The 21967-nt window shown below is 42.1% G+C and overlaps 1 protein-coding gene across 1 annotated transcript in view; it reads right to left on the reverse strand.

Annotated features, from left to right (window-relative positions):
• The window catches only part of DHX36 (DEAH-box helicase 36), a 99730-nt gene that overhangs the window by 41883 nt on the left and 35880 nt on the right, over positions 1 to 21967 (reverse strand). The window contains exons 13-15 of the mRNA XM_030216102.1: positions 21628 to 21683; positions 19392 to 19456; positions 5075 to 5218 (exon numbers count right to left, since the gene is read on the reverse strand). Coding sequence (XP_030071962.1) covers positions 5075 to 5218; positions 19392 to 19456; positions 21628 to 21683 — 265 coding nt within the window. The remainder of the gene's footprint in view (positions 1 to 5074; positions 5219 to 19391; positions 19457 to 21627; positions 21684 to 21967) is intronic.

Genomic DNA, 21967 nt, shown 5'->3' on the forward strand with positions numbered 1-21967 from the left:
GCACACTAAGCAGAGGGTATGTTTGGTGACTGAGCTATCAAAAGATCATATTTGATTTGAACACCAGAACACATGTTCTGGTGTTCAAATAAGATCTTTTGATAGCTCAATCACCAACTATAATACACCAGTAGATATTTGTCATATATGATATTATAATGCTTTCACCCCAAGTTCGCAGCTGTCCTTGGAGCCCAATAGGAAGCTGTTCCTTTAAAATATTTATCACTAGAATGGTCAACTGGAAGACAAGGGTTTTCTCTTGGAGCCCACAGCCTTACTGTAATATATCATTTGTATTCCTCTATCTTCAGTAGACCGATCAAAGCGGATTATATCAAAATAAATGTTTCCAAAAAAACCCCCCACAAGATTACATTAAATATTTTTTTGAACAGAAATGTATTTAAATGTTTCCGAAAGGAGAAATAAGAGCTCAGAGTTCTCAATTACTTTGGGTAAAGAGCACCAAACTTGAATAGTTCTGTAATATAGAGAATTTTAAAAAGTTTTATTGTAGTACACTTCCAAAGCTAAGGAAAAATAAAGTAGGCATGATTCATTTGTTCTCAATGATCTCAGGTTATTTGGAAAAGAAAATAAACCTATTAAATATTGCAGGCTAGTGACGGCAAAGATCTTATAAACAATGCATGCTAACTTAAAATCAATGCCAGCCTGTATAGGTAACCAATGCAAATGAATCAAAAAGGATTTGCTCTATCAAAATTCTTCATGTAAAAAATCTATATGGCGCAGCATTTTGGATTATCTGACGCTTAGTGCACAATTTCTTCAAAAACCATTGAATATAAACTCTTACAATAATCTAAATAAAATAAAATGAACGCTCTAATAGAGAAAAGCTCTCTTCAGATAACAATGAGCAATTAGATTCCTTGTTGCAATTTTAGAAAAATGTAACAGACAATACAATTAACTTGTGGCTCAAATGATAAAGTTGAATCCAAAAGGATCCCCAATATTTCTGAAGTATGCTCCACTTCAAATGAGAAACCATCTGGTAATATTTTCTCTGGGATGGTTTTATCAGAACGGCTTAACCAAAGAAAAATTTTTAAAAAATCTTTATTAAGTTTAAGACTATGAATGTTGCTGCATTCTTCCAGATCAGCAAGATACACTGGTTCATTTAGACTGAGACTAATAGGAACATATCAGAATATGACTAGAACAAACATCCCAATCAACAAAACCTCATACAAATGAGCTCATATAGTCATTATAACAGTATGGTGAGAGTGGAGAACCCTGAGGAACTCCAGGTGGTAAAATCCAAAGTGAATAGGAATGCGGCAGATATTAAACAATGATGGTAAAATACAGAAGCTGGAGAGGACCGTAGAGAGTTCAAACATTGTAGACTGCTTTGGTGAAACATAATTTAGTTTTACAAGCCAAAAGTTGAGAATTTGGAGAATGCTGCTAGAAGCTGTAATCTAAAACTGATTCATTTCTTAAGGAGATGTTTAAGAAAATATTTAATAGACGTTTTGAACATTTCTTCTGAATATGTCCCACCAATTATCAAAGTTTATTATATACCTTCACCAAGAAGAGTGGAAGGTGGTAGTCAACTGGAAGAACCACAAGCTATGAAAGTTTTAGTTGCATCTGCTTTATTGGAATCATCTGAGTTACAATGCTGGTCACTCTGAATTTGGCTTTAGGAAAGGAATGGTTTCTTCATGATTTTTTTAAACATCATGACAGATTGTTTATAAATCTCAAGGCCAGGATCTTTTCTATCATCTCTAAGAAGACCCAAAAGAAGAAACAGTTATGGCCTGGTGTTCAGCAATTGGGAGCTTTGTTCTTTCTAAAATTTCCTTACAAATGTGTTGTAAAATATCAGTCATTTAAGTATGTTTACTTTAATCCAGCACAACTATTTACTTTTTATTTCTAGCAGGAGTGTGTCTTGGGGGGAGTCAGACCTCTTCTCCTGGTGTTGTAATGAGTTAACCCTTTAGATGTTAAATTCTGCGTCCTGGATGAATCGGATAGCTTCTACTGTTGTAGACTTAGAGCAATGTGTTTTTCCTAATTACTTATGATATTTTTGACTTACGCATTTCTGGTGTTCCCCATTGTGACTAGTCTGTATAAGTGTTATACTGATCTTAATGTACATAATCATAAATAAAAAGTTATATCTATGTTATTTGAATGTTCTAAAGCATGCCAATTAAGATGATTCATTTATATAGTGCTGACATCATAAGCATTGTTTCTGTTATATGAATGTTCTTTCCATGCTTCCTATTATTGTATCATTTGTACACTGCTGACACTTATTGTATTTCTATTACATGTTTGTTCAGTGGGTATATTTCTGTTACTGTATCATGTTACTCCTATTTCTAGGATTCAGTCTGCCATTTCCAAGTTTATTTCACTGATTGTATTTACGCTTGTGTTTGATCATTTCACTACTGCTATGCTATTAACAAAATTGCAAGTTTTATGCATGCTGGACCTGCTGTATACTGCCCTGGGTGAATCTCTTTATAAAGTTGGTTAGTAAATTGCAATAAATAAATGAATAAAATGCTTATTATTAGGATTTGATATACCACCTTATCTGGTGCACAGATCAAAGGAAGCAAGTGAAGTTGAAATATATAGATGGACAAGCTGGATAGGACAAAGGCGGGTGGCTAAATTGAAGGCAAATTATATAAATTTTATTGAAAATGCACATAGCCAACATCAGTGATTAACTTTAGCTTCTAGACATCTTCTGAAGCCCAGTTTACTATCTTCCATTCCCAACAAAAATGCAGCAAGATTAAACTCAATCTTAAGAAAAACGAAGAAAATAAGATAAATAGCCTGGTAGGTATGAGAAAGAAAAAACAAAAGAACATAAACATGAGCAAAGAAAACAATCTAAACAAAACACCAAAAACATGTCTGAATATCAGAATGAAGCAGAATAAGGAGATATACAGGTAGGCAGCTATGTGGGAATTTCAATGTATGCTCACAAGATAAGCTTCGAAAAACCTATCTTGGTACTATCAGACATCAACCATCCCTTGTTGGAGAAATTTTCTATTTTGTCCTAGGCAGTTTAATCCTGCCCCTTGTTACTTGCAGTTCAACTGGAACCAGAGGTGGGATCTGCCGCCATACGTTGTTATTTGCAACTACCTAGGGACTGTTCTAATTTACATTCCCTCATCTCCAACATTGTGTTCAATTCTGGTCGCCACATCTCAAGAAAGATATAGTAGATTTGGAAAAGGTGCAGCGAAGGGCGACTAAAATGATAGCGGGGATGGGGCGACTTCCCTATGAAGAAAGACTAGGGAGTCTAGGGCTTTTCAGCTTGGAGAAGAGATGGTGAGGGGAGACATGATAGAGATTGTAAGCTCTTTGAGCAGGGACTGTCTTTCTTCTATGTTTGTGCAGCGCTGCGTACGCCTTGTAGCGCTATAGAAATGCTAAATAGTAGTAGTAGTAGTAGGTATATAAAATAATGAGTGGAGTGGAACAGGTGGATGTGAAGCGTCTGTTCACGCTTTCCAAAAATACTAGGACTTGGGGGCATGCGATGAAACTACAGTGTAGTAAATTTAAAACAAACTGGAGAAAATCTTTCTTCACCCAACGCATAATTAAACTCTGGAATTCATTGCCGGAGAACGTGGTGAAGGCGGTTAGCTTGGCAGAGTTTAAAAAGGGGTTAGACGGTTTCCAAAAGGACAAGTCCATAAACCACTACTAAATGGACTTGGGAAAAATCCACAATTCCAGGAACAACATGTACAGAATGTTTGTACGTTTGGGAAGCTTGTCAGGTGCCATTGGCCTGGATTGGCCACTGTCGTGGACAGGATGTTGGGCTCGATGGACCCTTGGTCTTTTCCCAGTGTGGCATTACTTATGTACTTACGTAACATACTTAATCCAGTCACTCCGGTGACTGCCCTGGGCAGTGATGGAAACCTACAATCATGGGTCCTAAGTCTAGCCAAGAGTAATCACCCTTGACCATAACTTCCATCATCCCTTCCTCTCTCCCTCCCATGTGTATGCTGCATTTGCCAACATCCCCAGCTAAGCAGAATACAGACTCTTGCTACCTGAGCTGCTGGGCCACTACATATTTTCACCCCCAAAGGAGCTGGTTGGCATGTGTTAAATAATAGAGATGGTTAAGTATTCAATTTTAATCAAAAGGCTAAGGACTCTGTTTACTAAGGCGCAATCAAGTTTTTAATGTGTTCTAACCGTGTAGACGCCCACAGGAATATTATGGGCATCTAGCGTAGCTTTGTAAACAGGGCCCTAAGACAGTTCAAGAAACAGAACTCACAAAATCTCTTAGTCAAAATGATTAAATATTGGTTGAATCCAGAGACATAACTTGTGAGCTGTTATTCTTGTTTCATTCATACAGTACATTTACTACTGATGAAATTTTACCAAGCTCTTGGTTAGCAGTCACATCCATAGACTACATACATCACAAGGCCAAAACAGATTTTCAAACATTAACACAGTTGCTTAAATAATCCAGTTTTTGGAGAAAGACTGAGTCAGTCCTAGTCTTTGGCATCCTCTTCTCAAGCATTTGGGTACTTGTCCCATAGAAGAAGCTCAACAACAAATATAATAAAAATGTAGGTTCAAAATCTGGGACTGATTGAGTCTCTCCAGAAACCGGTTCACTTAACACCTAGCTCTGTATTAAGCTATTTATTTAGACACATATCTTTATATGTGGAGTGGAGGAGTAGCCTAATGGTTAGTGCAGCTTTGATCCTGGTAACCTGGGTTCAATTCCCACTGCAGCTCCATGTGACCTTGGGCAAGTCACTTAACGCTCCATTGACCCAGGTACAACAACTGGATTGTGAACCCTCTAGGGACAGAAAAACTACCTACATATAATATGTACAGCGCTGCGTATGCCTAGTAGCGCTACAGAAATGATTAGCAGTAGTACTATATGCCTTTACGGACCTACTGAAAATCTCTGAAGCAGTAACTCTTAAATACAACTAAACTAAAAATGAACTATTGCAAAAAAGTTCTCGCTTACCTTCCCGCTCGTCCTTTCCTTTGCTTTGCATTGGCATGGCTGACCCACTCTGCTGACATTGTGCTGATGTTGTTCTGAGTGTCATAGTGGGTTTCTTTTATTTTCCCTCCATCTATAACATGTACTATATCATCTATAGTAATGCTAAAACAAAGAATAAAATATAAGTTGCACTACTCAGTTCCTGTAAGTGAACCAGCCTGTGTGAATTCATTCTATACTAAGTAAATTGCCATCATATAAACAGTAGACTTATTTTTTAAAATTTTGAAACCATGAAATATTTGTGCTTCTCAAATGAGTGCCAGTGTTCTACAGCTTCTAACAGGGAAATTTAGGCATTTACATAGCACTCTAAGCCACAGCCCTTCACAAGAAATTCAACACAGGTACAATAAAACCCTGATTCACAGAACTAAGTGGGTACAAGAAGCAATGGGGGATAATGACCTACAGATATTCCGTGAAGACTGGTGAATGGCCAGTCACAAAAATGGCCAACATGAGCACTAGGTCAGTTTCCAGCTACAAGGTGGAGCAAAGAACTAAACAACTCTGGTAGATGTTGCTATCATCAGCCCCTTTGTGAGCTACTTTAAAGGCTTTGCTCTTGGGGTACAAGTTGTTATGGTGAGGAGGTGAACCAGACTGTGATTACTACAACTTATACCTTGCTGATGCTGTTATAAATATTAGCTATAGATAAATTATTGATGTTAATATTTTTGTATTTTTATGTTTGCTTATATTCATATTATATATCGAACTGTATTATTAACTTTTTTGATTAGTATTTTATATTAGTAAAGCAGTATATAAAACATATCACTGTATAACTCTGTTTATTAACATTTTCATAGAAAATAATCAAACACAACCTGAAACTATATACAATCTGAGTAAGGTAGCTGCCTGGAACGGAACAGAACAAAACAGGCCTAGAAGGGTGGAGTTGGACTCTAGACCCCAAACAAATTCTGCAGAACTGTCTGTCCAAACCGACTGTCACGTTGGGTAGCCTGCTCAAGGCAGTAATGACATATGAATGTGTGGATTGAAGACCACGTTGCAGCCTTGCAAATTTCTTCAATGGAGGTTGACCTCAAAGTGGGCTACTGACGCAGCTATGGCTCTGACATTGTAATCCCTGACATGTCTCTCAAGGGTCAGTCCAGACTGGGTATAAGTGAAAGAAATGCAATCTGAAAGCCAATTGGAAATGGTGTGTTTCCCCAACAGCAAATCCCATCCTATTGGGATCAAAAGAAACGAAAAGTTGGGTGGACTGTCTGTAGGGCCTAGTCCACTCCAAGTAAAAGGCAAATGCTTGCTTGCAGTCCAAGGTATGCACTGTACTTTCACCAGGATGGGCATGATGTCGGGGGAAGAATGTTGGCAAGACTATCGACTGGTTCAGACAGAACTCAACACATCTTAGCCTGCGGAGGACTACTCTGTTATGATGAAACTTCGTATAAGCTGAAGTAATGGCCACCAAAAATATGACATTCTAGGTTAACTATTTCAGATGACAGGAATCAAGTGGCTCAAAAGGAGCTTTCATCAGTTGAGTGAGGATGACGTTGAGATCCCATGACACAGGTGGCGGTTTTACAGAAGCCTCTCTCAACAGCAAACCTCACATGAAGCGAACAGCTAGATGTTGTCCAGAGATGGGCTTACCCTCTACATGTTGATGATAAGCACTAATTGCACCGAGATGAACCCTTACAGAGTTGGTCTTGAGACCAGACTTGGGGAGAAGGAATTCAAGACTGTGTAGGGCAGGAAATAGGATCTAAGGCCTTGCCCTCACACCAGATAGCAAACCATCTCCATTTGAAAAAGTAACACCTCTTAGTGGAATCTTTTCTGGAAGCCAGCAAAACCCTGGAGACATCCTCAGGAAGATGCAAGGAAGCAAATTCTAAGCTCTCAATATCCAAGCTGTGAGAGCCAGAGAGTGGAATGGATAAGAGATCCCTCATTCTGCATGATGAGAGTCAGAAAACACTCCAATCTCCATGGTTATTTGGAGGATAACTCTAGAAGAAGAGGGAGCCAGATCTGCAGAGGCCAAAAGGGAGTGATCAAGATCATGGTTCCATAGTCTTGCTAGAGTTTCAGCAAAGCCTTCCCTACAAGAGAAATGGGAGGATACGCATACAGAAGTCCTGTCCCCCAATGAAGAAGGAATGCATCAGACACTAGTCTGTCGTGGGTCTGGAGCTTGAAACAGAATGGAGGGTCTTCATGATTGGACTGAGTGGCAAAGAAATCCACCAAAGGAGGTGCCCTACCCTCAGATGATCTTGCAGACAATGCCCATGCTGAGGGACCACTTGTACAGTTGCATGTTGGCCACGCTGTTGAATTTGCCCACCAAGTAAGCAGCCTTGAGGTGCATCCCATGCTGCAGTGCCCAATGCCACATCCGAACAGCCTTCTGACACAGAGGGTACAATTCAGTGCCCTCCAGCTTGTTTGTGTAGTACATGGCAACCTGATTGTTCAGCTGATCCCTGAAAGCCTTTAGAGTGTTCCAGATCACCCGGAGCTCCAGAAGGTGGATTTGAAGATCTGGACAAGCACCTCAAGTGTGAAGCCCATCTAAATGAGCTCCCCACCTTAGGTGGGATGCATCCGTCATCAGCAACTTCGCGGGCCGTAGAATTTGGAATGGGAGTCTCAGAGTCAAATTGGATTGAATTGTCCACCAGCTTAAAGGACTGAACTAGCTCTGGCGGAACTTGACATCCTTTAGGTTCCCTGTGGCCTGACACCACTGGGAAGCTAGGGTCCACTGGGCAGTTTACATGTAAAGACGTGCCATGGGTGTAACATGAATAGTAGAAGCCATATGGCCTAACCAACATCTGCCAGGCTGTGACCTGCTGAGCTACTCAGACTCGAGTGGCGAGGGTGGCAAGAACATCTGCCTGCAACACATGGAGAAAAGCCTGAGTTGGCTGAGTGTCTAGCAAGGCTCCAATGAATTCCAATCGCTGGACAGGGAGCAGATATGAATCCTAGAAGCTCTAACACCCAAATAGTCCTCCAAATGGACTCTTGAGCACAGTCCTGCGACATGCTCTTCACAAGCCAGTCATCGAGATAAGGGTACACCTGGACTCCCAGTCTGCGTAGCAATGCTGCGACAACTGCAAGGCACTTAATCAAAACCCTGGGAGCAAACGTGAGGCCAAAAGGCGATATGCGATACTGGAAGCAACGGGATACGAGTATAAATATCCTTTAAATTCAGAAAGCATAGCCAATTGTTTTCCTAACGCATGGAAAGCAGGGTGCCCACGAAAACCATCCTGAACTTTTCTTTGAGCAGGAATTTATTCAGGCCCCTTAGGTCTAGAATGGGACGCATCCTACCTGTTTTCTTTTGCATAAAGAAGTACCTGGAATAGAACCCCTTCCTTCTGTCCCCTGGTGGGCAGAGAGTTCCTCTTCCAAGTACCTGCTTGTGCTAAGAACTGAAGTGATGTGCTCTCGGTGGGCAACCTGGTGGTCTCTGCAGCCAATGCAGGGCATAACCGAGATGGACTATTTGAAAAACCCACCAGTCAGGGGCTACAAGGGGCTACCTTTCTTGGTAAAAAGTCAGCCTCCTCCCAACCGGCAAAGTTATCTGAGATGGTCTCTTTTACAGCAGCTATGCTCTGCTGGAGCCAGTCAAAAGCTCACCCCCTGCTTTGATTGGGGAGAAGTCTGGGCCTTAGGCACAAGCTGTTGACAAGAACGAGTTCGCTGGGGCTGAGCAAGCTAAGGCTGGCAAGAAGGTTGTGTACCTACGCCTCTGCGAGTAATAAGTGTACCCCTCTGACTTGACAAAAAACCTCCTAGAGGAGGCAGATGCAGAAGGCGCCCAGAGGGAGAACTGATGGTATCAGTGCGTTTCTTGATGAAGTCAGTGTCCTCCTCCATCTTCTCTCCAAAAAGATTATTCCCCCAGCACTTGGCATTCGACAATCTCTGCTGGAACACCGGGTCCAAGTCAGTCACACCCAGCTATGAGAGTCTGTGCATCGCTATACTCTGGACGGAGATCCTAGAGGCCACATCAAAAGTGTCATAGGCACCCCTGGCCAAGAATTTGCAACACGCCTTCTGCTGCTTGAACAGCTGGTGGGAGACAGTCTGCCAAATCAGACATACTGCACACCAAGGACCAATCCAATCGTACCAGCTCTACACGGGGTGATACGATTGGATTCGGGAGATGAGCATGGAGGCCCGATACCTCCTCCTCCCAAAAGAATCCAGGGTTCTAGCTTCTCTGCCAGGGGTGCTGAAGGATAGTCCCTAGAACTCTTGGCCCTTTTGAGCATGGATTCTAACACTAGGGAATGATGAGGCAACTGGGGCCTCTCAAACCCAGGGGAAAATTGAATCCGGTACACGGTGTCAATCTTCTTGGGAGGAGAGGGACTGACAGAGGGGACTCTAAGTTTTTCACTTGAATGTCCTATAAGATCTCGTGAAGTGGGACCATCACAGCCTCTCTAGGAGGAGAGTTGTAGTCCAGGATCTCAAACATCTTAGCCCTGGGCGCGTCCTCCACTTCCAAAGGAATTGGGATAGCAGCCGCCATCTCCTTCAAAAAAGAGAGGAAGGAAAGGCTCTCAAGTGGAGACTTCCTCCTTTCTTGTGGAGAGGAGGGATCAGATGGGATGCCATAGGACTCCTCTTCCGAGAAGTACGGTGGATTCTCTTCCGAGTCCCATGAGCTCTCCTCATTGGTGTCAGCAAAGATCTCCACATGGGAGGGCTGAAACCAAGCCCAATTCAATGAAGAAGTACCATGACCCCGAGAGGGTCAGCTCTGGAGAAGCTTCCTCCACCAACATTGAGGGTGTGCCAACATGGGTGGCAGTCGATGCCAAGAACGCAAGCTGCTTCGGCAGAGGGGACCTCACCGCAGACTGATGGCCATGTAGGACTATAGTAGGAGGCATGGCTGGAGCAACTACTCCAGATGCCAATGTACTCTGCAAGAATCCCAACAGCTAAGGGAACAAGGCCCAGAGGTGCTCATCGGGGGGTCGACATTGGGAAAGGCTGGGGTGCCGGTGTAGAAGCAGGCTGCTGAATTTGTGGGGTCAAAGTGGGTGCCTGATTCTGGCTGTGTGGAGACCCACGTATTGGCACCTCCTGGAGGGAGAGCGGTCCTCTCGGCGCCAACATTTCTCAGGGACCAATGAAACCCTCGGTGCCCCAGTGCACCTGGTACCATGCATCAAGGGGGATCAATGTCGATATTTCTTCCAATGCCTGGCATCGATGCTCCCTAGTGCCAAAGAGGATGATGTCAAGTTCTATTGTCGTCTCGGGGTTGAGTCCGATGCCCATCGTTCCTGGAGGGCCTGCATAGCAGCTGGCGTCAAGACAGGTGGAGACCCACTCAATGCACGGTCACTCCCAGTATGCAAGGGTCTCTCAGCTATATGGACTGACGCACCTGATACAGATGCAACACCCAATGCTGATGTCGAAGACACGGATGCCGGGACTGTAGATACCAATGTTGTCCCTGTTGCATCGAGTGCAGCGCTTGAAGCCACTGGGAACCTTTGATGACATGAAAGGAAAAACAGCCAAGACCAAATCAAACGACTCAATGATGCTAAAAAAGGGGAGAGCATCTCAGAGCTCAGGCCTAAACATGGCATAGCGAGTGCGGTAAAAGAAAACTTAGATTATTCTTTTGCCTTTTTTCTAACAAAAATACAGGGAAGGAATAAAATAAAGACAACCCATGAGAGAGGTACTATATAAGAAAAAGGAAGACACAAAAAGACCAAATGTCTGAACCAGCTGTGAGGAGTTGAAACAAACATGTCCTCTCCTTACTGCAAAAAAAAAAAAAAAGAGAACTGCTGGTCCCGCGCTCTCATGGCAGGCAGGAAGGCACTCACACGTGCACTGTGGAGCGAATTTCGCACTCAAAGACCTATTTTAAGCTTGTTACAAGCTCCGGACCGGCAATGCGGACACCGTGTTACCCATATGTGAGAATTATAGGACTGCTTGTCCTCGGAGAAATGTGATTAACTAGTTAATTATGACAACCACTTTTAACACCACTGTTTTGGTTTTATTATAAAAATTTCACCAGAATGTAAGATATCAGTGTTGTTTCAAAGTCAGAAGAAAAGAGATCAAAACATGTAACTGAATAACAAATCTATATTCATTAAGATGTAAGGAAAACTTGGAATCAAAACTAGTATTTTCACAGCAAAGCACGGCTTTTGAAATCCCAGATGTCAGGTCACCATGACAACTGGGATTTACTGCCTGGCAACTGGCCTATATGGGTTGAGTATAACAGCAGAAAGGGAAAAGGGAAATGGGACTTGATATACCACTTTTCTGAGGTTTTTGCAACTACATTCAAAGCGGTTTACATATTTTCAGGTACTTATTTTGTACCAGGGGCAATGGAGGGTTAAATGACTTGCCCAGAGTCACAAGGAGCTGCAGTGGGAATTGAACTCAGTTCCCCAGGATCAAAGTCCACTGCACTAACCACTAGGCTACTCCTCCACTCCAGTCATGACTTTTAATGTTGCCTTACAGGATATCTTGAGTGGGACAGGAAAAGCTGAAAGTGAAAAGGATCACTTTAGGAAAGAGAAGATGGAGATGGTTGAAAGACAGAGCTAACAGAGGAACTAGAAAGTGGTCAATATTAAGACGGAGAAGAAGAGACTGAAAAGTGGGAAATGAAGGAAAACGTAATTACAATGAAATGACTGGGAGATGCATAAAATAAAAGATGGGGAAAGATAAAGAAGAATATATGTACAAAAATGGTAAAGAAGGAAGCATGACAGAAAAAAGTGACATGGAAGAAAAATACATGTCAGACCTGACAGTAGAAGTGGCTGATGAAAAGATAAAATGAATACAAAAGGAGTCAGAAGAAAGGAGAAGCAAAAAAACATAAGAAATATACAAAGGTATAAGAAAAGCTTATTTATATTGTATTGATTTTAAAACACTCAAAGGTTACAAAAATAGATAAGTTATAGGTACTTTTTTGCTTTAAAAATTGAGTTCAATGTGCTCTAGTAGCAAGATTAATTCTCTCTTTCTTGACGGAGGAAAGACTTCAGATGCCTATCACTACAAATACAAGCTTGCCGTTCTCCCAATTCCTCAGATACCGGAAAATTTGTAGTGATAGGAAAATGTTCAAACAACAAGCTAAGACTCTACTTCATAAATTTAACACAAGGCATTATCCAGTAGAGATTCTAAAAACAGCCTACACTAGAGCTAAATATAATGACAGGGACATATTATTACAATCTAGAACAAAATCTCCAGACTCGCAATTACAAACCTGTGTCTTAAGATACACCCACAGCATCAGAGAAGTTGTACAGATAATGAAATATCACTGGAGAATAATACAAGCACATCCGGCATTTCGTGACCACCAGCTACACATAGCCTTTTCCAGGGGAAAAAATGTGAAGAATATAATGCAACCTAAGTTGAATGACAGAAATGTCACCAAAAATGTCGGCCACAATAGCTGCAGCAACTGCATATATTGTCAAAATATGACAGCTACAGACGTGTTTATCAACCCCAGTGATCACAAAAGCTACAAGTTGAAACACAACATTGGCTGCAATAGTACTCATGTAGTCTACGTTCTAATGTGCACTTGCCCAAAATTGTACATAGGAAAAACCACTCGTGCACTAAAACAGCAACTGGCTGATCATAAATTTAACATTATTCACCAGCGTAACGAAGCTCCCTGGTGGTTCATTGCATGGAAACATCTCATACTTTTACAGATTTCAAGTGTATTGCAATAGATCACGTAGTTAAATCAATTAGGGGAGGAAATCGGGACCGTATGTTGGTCCAAACAGAACAACGCTGGATTTTTACGTTAAACACTCTAGCCCCTTTGGGTCTGAATAATCGTATAGAGTGGAAAGCATTTCTGTAATTCTTATAGAGAAAGCAGTCTGCTGTAAATGAGAAGTTCCTTTAAATGTTAGGTCCCTTCTGATTGGAAGGGCTGGACAGCGTCAGTTTAAAAACTGGCGCCATTTTGTTTACTAGAAGTCCCGTAGTAGAAACGAGCCGGACTCACGAAAGGTAGGCTTCTTCTTGCATTATTCACTACAGCCCTGTGTCCTCAGTCCTCTCTCTCTCCAATGTTATGTTGGCACATTTATTTTAGGGCAAATCCAGTAACTGAGGGCACAGCTAATGAAGAAGCACTTGAGAAACAGGGGCACACTGTCGAGCATTCCCTACTGACAAAGCTACAGCCCAGATAAGTGCTATTTTCAATTCTTTATTCAGTTACGATAACTCATAACTGCAGCAAATAGTATTTACAGTACCAAATGGAGGTTTTCTGACTTGAGGAGCCTGCACCTTATCCTATTACAGCAGTAAATGACCTGCATGGGATAGGAGGCAGTCTGTCATTCACGTCAATACAAACAGGGTGAATGCAGAGCATCTGAAGTCTTTCCTCCGTCAAGAAAAAGAGAATTAATCTTGCTACTAGTGCAGATTGAATGTAATTTCAGCAGCAAGTACCATATGTTGAATTAATTATATATTTAAACACTGAGTGCAATTACTGAAAAGTGGTACTGCTCAACTCTGATGCATCTCCTGCATTTAGTACCAATTAGTAAAAAAAAAAATATATATATATATAGCCAATTTTGGGTTTTTTTGAGGGGAGGGGGAATAAAATCTGGTAGCTCGCAAGATACACGTGGAGGGGAGTGAGTGAAAGAGGAACACAGCAAGGAGGAAAAGAAAAGTATACTTATTGTGAGCCCATTAAAGACAGTGCCAGTACCTGTAAACCACTTAAGTCTAGGCAGTACATAAATACTGAAAATAAATAAATAAAGGGGGAGAGGGCAATGGAACAGATAAAACAGGAGATGACAGAGTTGAATTTGGAAAAAAAAAAAAGTAAATAACAGCAGAAAACAGTGAAGACAGGAAAATGGGGAGATACAACTGTGGGAGTTTTTCTCTAATTTGCAGGGGGCTCTCAAACCTTTATGCCACAGTGTTCATACAGGGTCAATCACATTCAGCGGCCTCTCTGGAACCAAACACTTCCAGCAACTCATAAGAATTTGACATCAATCCTAGATTTTAGAAATACTTATGCTGCCTTGTAGCAAGGCTAGTGTTAATGATTGTACATTTTGTTATTAAAGCATCAAGTTATGGAAAAATTAGTTAATTATCTGATAATAGACCAAAAGATCAGTCCAGACAAATGGGTTGTGACCATCCACCAGCAGGTGGAGATAGAGAACTCTAATGAGTTGTGCCTTATAAGCTCCCCCGCTTAGCAACCAAGTCAGTATTCCATAACAAAGTAGTGAAAAACAGTGACTTCCAGAGAAAAAACTCCAGCATCTAGATAGAAAAAGAACTATGAAATAAAGGACAAAACTTGTGCCTTAGAAATAATGGAACCAGAACAATACAAACACCCAAAATTACATAAAACCCAGAAAAACTGAAATCATCACAGAATACTGTTTTATTGAAAATTCTATTTTTAACTTTGTATTTCAAATTACTACGTAAGCCGCATTGAGCCTGCATTGTGTGAGAAAGCGTGGGGTACAAATGTAATAAATAATAATAATAAAAGGGCGGGCTCTGGACTAAAGGAAAGAAAATAATCAGGTAATTAATTTTTCCTTTCATTACGTCCCAAGGATCAGTCCAGCCAAATGGGATACACAAAAGGAATCCTTATGAGGGGAGGGACTGTGATATCCCTGCAGCGAGACCCATAGCCCCGAAGGAAGCATCTGCTCGAGCACACACATCCAAACAGTAATGCTTAGCAAAGAAATGAGAAGACAGATCTCTGTCAACGAAATTGCCCTAGACTCTGCCAGAAAAGTCACCAAAGACCTGTTAGAATGAGCCTTGAAGTGCACGGGAGCTGATCTACCCCTCAGAATGTAAGCCAAAGAAATAGTCTCTTTAAGCCAATCAAGCCATTGTCGCTTTGGAGGCTGGCAAACCCTTTCGGGATCCTGCAAAGAGGACAAAAAGATGATGTGACCACCTGAAATCGTTGGAAGTGGTAAGATAGTGAATAAGGACAAGCTTCACATCCAACAGTCGCAGGGAAGCGTATTCTGCAGAACAGACCTCCCTGGAAAAAGAAAGAAGAAACAGTCTGATTGACATGACATGAAAAGGATGGAGCTGTCTGTATAGAAACTCCCGAGTCAGAAATGCAGAGAACGGGATCCCTGCAAGAGACAGCTTGAAGCTCTGAAACTCTCTGTGCTGTTGAAATGGCAACTAGAAATATTGCCTTTAAAGTAAGATCTTTGATAGTTGCCAAACAAAGGGGCTCAAAAGGGGCCGACTGAAGAGCCTTAAGAATCACATGAACCACTGAGGACAAATACTGCAGAGGAGGAGGGGTGCAGATAAGTGACACCCTTAAGGAATCACACTATATCAGTGTAAGCAGCCAATGAGGCATTCTGTATCTTGCCTCTTTGATATGCCAACTCTGCCACCTGAACCTTGAGCAAATTGAAAGTCAAGCCTTTTTTGAATCCCTCCTGAAGAAAGGATAAAATTTAAGACAAGGATGCACAAAATGGAAACACCATTCTGTGCAGACCAGGTCTCAAAAAAGTTCTCCACACTCTAGCATAAGAAGTGGACCACTTTCGGGCTTGCAGCAAGAAAGTAATAACATCACTCGGGTAACTCTTCTTCCTCAATCGCACCCTCTCGAGTCAGGTCTTAAGACCAAAGCAGGAGGAATCCTCCATAAATTACTGGACCTTAGTGCAATAGGCCTGTCTGTGGAGGAAGAGTCAACTGAGCAACGATTTGAAGACAGATAAGGTCCACATACAAAGGACGTCTGGGCCAGTCCGGAACTACAAGAACGACCTTTCTGGGATGACACGCAATCCTGTGCAATGTCCTTTCCACGAAAGGCCACGGAGGAAACACATAAAGAAGGCCATCTGACGGCCAAGGCTGTGCCAGTGCATCCATTCCTAGGGAGTTTTTCTCCTTGAAGAGGCTGAAAAATCTGTGTATTTTTGCACTGAGTCTGGATGCCATGAGGTTCAGAACCAGAAGACCCCACTGTGTGGAAATGAGGTGAAATGCAGTCTTTGACAGTTGCCATTCCCCTAGGTCCAGAGACACACTGCTAAGGAAATCTGTTTGCGAGTTCAGTGAACCCACTAAGTGAGATACTGAAATCATTGGAACGTTCAATTCCGCCCACTGAAAAAGAAGACGCACTGCCTCCTTGTCTGTTGATATAAGACATGGCTATGACACTGTCCGACAGAACACGCACCAGCCTCCAGTGAAGAGGAGGCGCAAAGCCTAGTAGAGCTTTCCAGACAGCTCGAAGTTCCAATCTGTTGATGGACCAGGAAGCTTCCGCTCTCAACAAGCGGGTCCTGTGCAGAGTGGTGGAGATAATGGGCTCCCCATCCGAAGAGGCTGGCATCGGAGGTGAGAACACACCAACTGGTAGACTATAAGGGCAACCCCGCCTGAGTGTGCACAGGGAGAAGCCACCAAGTCAGACTCTGTCCGATTTGAGGCATCCATGGCACCAGCTGGTTGTAAGTCCCCGAGACCAGAGACCAATGGCTCAACAGGGACAACGAACGTGGAACTTCACCCAAGGCAGAACATCCAAAGTTGATGCCATAGAACCGAGAAACTGAGCCTAATCCCACGCCCACGGGCAGGGAAGAGAGAAAAACCTGAGAACTTGCTGTTTGAGCGTGAGCTGGTAATGCTGAGGCAGGAAAACCTTCCCCACCTGGGTACTGAAGCACACTCCCAGAAACTCCAGAGTCTGGGTGGGGTTGAGATGAGTCTTGCTGTAATTCAATGCCCAACACAGCGCATAAAAAAAAAGAGACAGGACTGTCTGTGTACTGCGAAGGCTCTCTTGATAAGAAGGTGCCCGAATTAGGCAATCGTTCAGGTAAGGGTGTACCTGGATCCCTGCCAGCAAAGAAAGGCTGCCACCACCACCATAACTTTTGAAAATGTGCAAGGTGCAGTGGCAAGTTCAAAAAGCATGGCCTTGAATTAAAAATGATCTCCCAAGATCACAAACCGGAGAAATTTCCTGTGAGGAAGCCAAACTGGGATATGAAAATAAGCCTCCTAATGAGGTGAGAAACTCACATGGCTGGACAGAGGCTATGACAGAACAGTCTCCATGTAAAAGTGCAGCATTCAGAGACTTGTTCAACCCTCTGAGATCCAGAGTTGGCTGAAAAAAAAGCCTTCTTTCTTTGGGACGACAAAATAGATGGAATATCAACCCATGCCCCTCTCTGCCAGAGGAGTGGGCTGAATGGCCGGCCCCCAGTTGCCTTAAAGAGGTTAAGGTAGTTACCATACACGACTCTTTGCAGAGCTGCCGCAAGGGAACAGAAAGAAAAGATCTGTGAGTGGCTTTGAAAATTCTACCTTGTAGCCACGGAGAATGATATCGAGGACCCATTGGTCTGCAGTAATGGTGGTCCACTCCTTGTGAAAGCAGGAAAGAGGTCCACCTATGTCTATGTATAGGGAGTACCTCGACCCCGTCATTGCAAGGGCTGTGAAGAGGAGAGGTTCTTGAAGAAGAGGAAAAGGGCTTCTTACCTTTCAAGGAAGATCGAGTCTGAGGAAAGAAAGCAGAAGCACTAGCCTACTCTGGTCTATAAACTCCGCGCTTCTCAAAAATGAGACTTAGCCACTCAGAGATGAGGCTCAGACTTGTCCTCAGGTAGCCATTGGACCATGGAACCTCCCAGGTCTTTAACAATCTTCTCCAAATCCGCACCAAATAGTAGTTTCCCCTGAAAGGGCAACTTCACCAGACTAGATCTGGATTCCATATCAGCGGCCCAACGCCTCAACCATAGCCAGCGTCGAGCCAAAACAGCCAAGGCCATACCCTTAGCTGACGCTTGGAGAATATCCTAAAAAGCATCTGACATATAGGACAACTCTGCCTCTAGGATAGGGAGAAAATCTTGAGGAGAGTCCAACGTGGACAATTGTTGACTCCACGATAAAGAAGCCCTGGCTACAAAAGAAGCGACTGCTGCCAGAGAATTTAACGCAGCTAGTTGAAAGGCAAGCTTCAAGGAAGCCTAAAGCTTGTGGTCATACATATCCTTTAATGCAGTGCTGCCTTCAACAGGGATAGTGGTACGTTTAGAAATCGTCGTAATAAGGGAATCTATCTTAGGCAGAGTGAACTGCTCTAAATCCGATGGCAGAATTTTAATTGATTAGTCTTCTCATATTCATAATGACTCATAATTAACTTAAAATACACAATCACATATCTGTAACCAAATGATATTATAAAAGAACCACAGCTAAATCTGATGCCTCATTTTCATAGAAAGGGGACAATATTTTTTTTCCTTCAGATCCAAAGCATTCCACTACACAAGCTATTACTATATATATATGCTGTTTACTATATATATGCTGTTTATTGTGCACTGGATAAAGAGCTTATATATATATATATATATATATATATAGGCTCTTTATCCAGTGCACAATAAACAGTAATTCAATTCCCAAGACAAACAGTTCTTTCAGTTCATCATCACAGTTCAGTCACCAAGCAGCATTTTCTACCTTCTGTCCTCTTTACCTACAGGAGAGTTCAATATTTTAGGGACTCCTTCTACCCAAGGGTTTTCCCCTGCATCAGCTTCACAGTGAATTCAATACTTTTGGGACTTTCTCTCACCCAAGGAATTTCAGCCTGCTTCAGTACTTTAGGGACCTCCCTGCCCAAGGATTTTCAACCTGCAACTGCTTCTCTGCTTCTGCTTCTCTCTCCTGAACTGAACTGCTGGGACTCCTTCCCACCTGCCTAATCAGCTGGCTTCAGCTACCCCCACCAATCATTCTCCTTCCATTAGTTTCCCCACAGCCATACCAGCTGAGTTGAGCATTAAACTAATGAGGCCAATGATGAGCTCCTGCACACAGGATTTCCTAACTTTCTTTCCGCCCAGTGGCAGCCACTCTACACAACCTGCCAGCTTACACCCATGTCTTCCCTGATTGCAGCTAGGAGTCCAGTCCAGGTTCTTCATCTCCCCCTCTGGCTCCTTGCCTGCAATGCCTTCTGGGACTTGTATTTCAGACTGAAACTGCCTTGACCCAACTATCCTGGAGGTGACTTTATCACAATATATATATATACGTCATACTAATAACTCACTTAGTATCAGGCATTGTTCAGGAGTTTTACCTGGTCTCTGCAATATTAGTAGCAATCACTATTTTTCGAACTCCTGGAGGTGGCTTCTTAAAAACCTGAAAATGCATGTGTACATAATTAACATCTGACAAATCAAAAACTCCAGATTACTATATTTTTCAGTCACTTCATTACAAGAAGCATATGATATGATAACTGAACACAGGCTCTGTTTTAAAAGAAAAACATATTTTGTTAAAAACCAATACTTAAAAATACTAAAAGTATCAAATACAAAGAAGCTTTGCTTACAGCAATGCTAGTGGGTTTTTGGTTTTTTTAACACTTTATACTCAATAGAAACAGGTCAACTCAACTCGTACAAGTTTTATTTACTAACTTTGGAATTCTTTACATTTGTCATTGCGTGGCAAACTTAAAATTAAGAAATTTAAATCTTTGTTGAAAAGATGGCTGTTTAATCAGGCCTATACTGGCGAGTGAGGGGTCACATAGGGCTTCTGGTACTTGGGAGAGACAGTAAACTGATGTTATTTGTTATAACGTGTTAGGGCTCCTTTTACTTAGCGGAGGTAAGCCCAACGCGGGCTTACCACTCACTATAACGGAAGTACCGCCGGGCTACCGTAGCAGCCCGGCGGTACTTCTCACGCCCACCGCACCATCATTTCCAGTGCTACAAAAATGTATTTACTTTTGTAGCGCCGGACTGTACCCGGCAGTAATTGGACAGTGCTGCGCGCTGCCTGGTTACCACCAGGTTAGCACAGAAGCCCTTACCGCCACCTCAATAGGTGGCGATAAGGGCTCCCCTCCCCTAAATGGCTGCGTGGTAAGTGCTTTACCTGCTGTCCAGTCATGTTCTGCAGAAAAGCGAGATCTTCCCTTTTACCAGCTGCAGTAAAAGGGGGCCTTGGCGCACATGTAAAACACGCGCCGATGCCAGTGCTGGCCCTCTTTTGCTGCAGCTTGGTAAAAGGGGCCGTTAATTCGTTCAAGTATCTTTATGAATGTATCATCTTTCCTATCAATTTATTGTAGTTCTTTTCTTTTACTTTAATGTTTTTCAATTTTGAAAAATCGCTTTGCTCTGCTCGACAATTAAGGCGGCATATCAAGTCACAAATATAAGTACATAAGTATTGCCATACTGGGAAAGACCAAAGGTCCAAACCTTTATTAAACCCAAATATGCTAACTGCTGTTACTACATCCTCGGGTAAAGAGTTCCACAGCTTAACTTTGTTCAGTGAAAAACTATTTCCTCCTACTTGTTTTAAAAGCATTTCCATGTAACTTCCTTGAGTGTCCCCTAATCTTTGTATTTTTGGAACAAGTAAAACAAAAGAAAAAAAAAAGAATCAATTTACTTCTACTCGTTCTACACCACTCATGATTTTATAGACCTCAATCTTATCTCCCATCATCCGTCTCTTTTCCAAGGTGAAGAGCCCTAACCCCTTTAACTTTCCTCATACGAGAGGAGTTCCATCCACTTCATCATTTTGGTCACTCTACTTTGAACCTTTTCTAATTCCGCTATATCTTTTTTAAGATACAGTGACCACTTTCTTTTTTTTTTTTTTTAAAGCTGTTATTTCCTGTCGGGGAGCAAGAGCTAGTCCCCACAGCAAAAATATTTTTTTTCTTTAGAGCTGAGAGGGGAGTGAGAATTTACCCCTGCTGCTTGGCTGGGTAGCATAAAGAGCAAAGGCTTGTAGGCTGAGGTTCCAGGCTGCCAAGGAGGGACTAGAAACCTTCCTTTACCGTAACCAGTGGTCTAGCTGTTGAATGTTATTTCAGTTCTTGCTCCAGCCCTATCCCCAAAATCTGTGGTAAAAGTATGCACATTGTAGAATCCTGCATATATTTCTCCCTCATAAACCATGTAGTAAATTTTCTAATAGTCAATTTCTACAGGTAGGGCACTAACTTACCTTGGGGGGGGGGGGGGGGGAGATTGGCTTTGAAAATTGCCCTCTTTATGCTTCATTTAATGTAAAAATTGCAAAAGACAAAAACATGCTGTTATGAACAAAATATGCAATGAACTGGGAAGGAATGAGGACAAATTAAAACTTTTACATTTCAGAGCCCTGTGCGATCACTCAGTTTATTCTTCAAAATGATACCCATAATGAATATGTTTGCTGTACATCTCATGCCTATTTCATTGTGGATGTTCTCAAAACCAAACTGGCTGTGGAGACCCTGCTGTTGAGAACCACTCTAACTAACAAGCTGCTGTTTATTTTCAGTATCATACCTCTGTCTGGTTTACAGTTGGCATCAATGAATGTAAAGGAATAATAATGAACTTATCTAAAACAAAAACAAAAAAAAGAGAGAAATTATATACTATGGTATAAAACTTCATATCAAACACAATATAAAATAAGCATAAAAAATTAGTTAGTAGAGAAACATTCCAGAACTCCCACACTTTAAATCAGTGGGTAAAAAACACTGCACTATCATGAATTCTACATTATAGCCGGTACTCCCTAAACAGGGCTTCTTTCGGCCTTCTAAAGGCTCACCACTCCTCTGTAGTTTCACAGAATCTTTCTACATAGCACAGTTCAAAGCACAAGACAACTGAGGCA

The sequence above is a fragment of the Microcaecilia unicolor genome, chromosome 10 (assembly GCF_901765095.1).
Source record: "Microcaecilia unicolor chromosome 10, aMicUni1.1, whole genome shotgun sequence".
In the NCBI taxonomy this organism is placed as follows: Eukaryota; Metazoa; Chordata; class Amphibia; order Gymnophiona; family Siphonopidae; genus Microcaecilia; species Microcaecilia unicolor.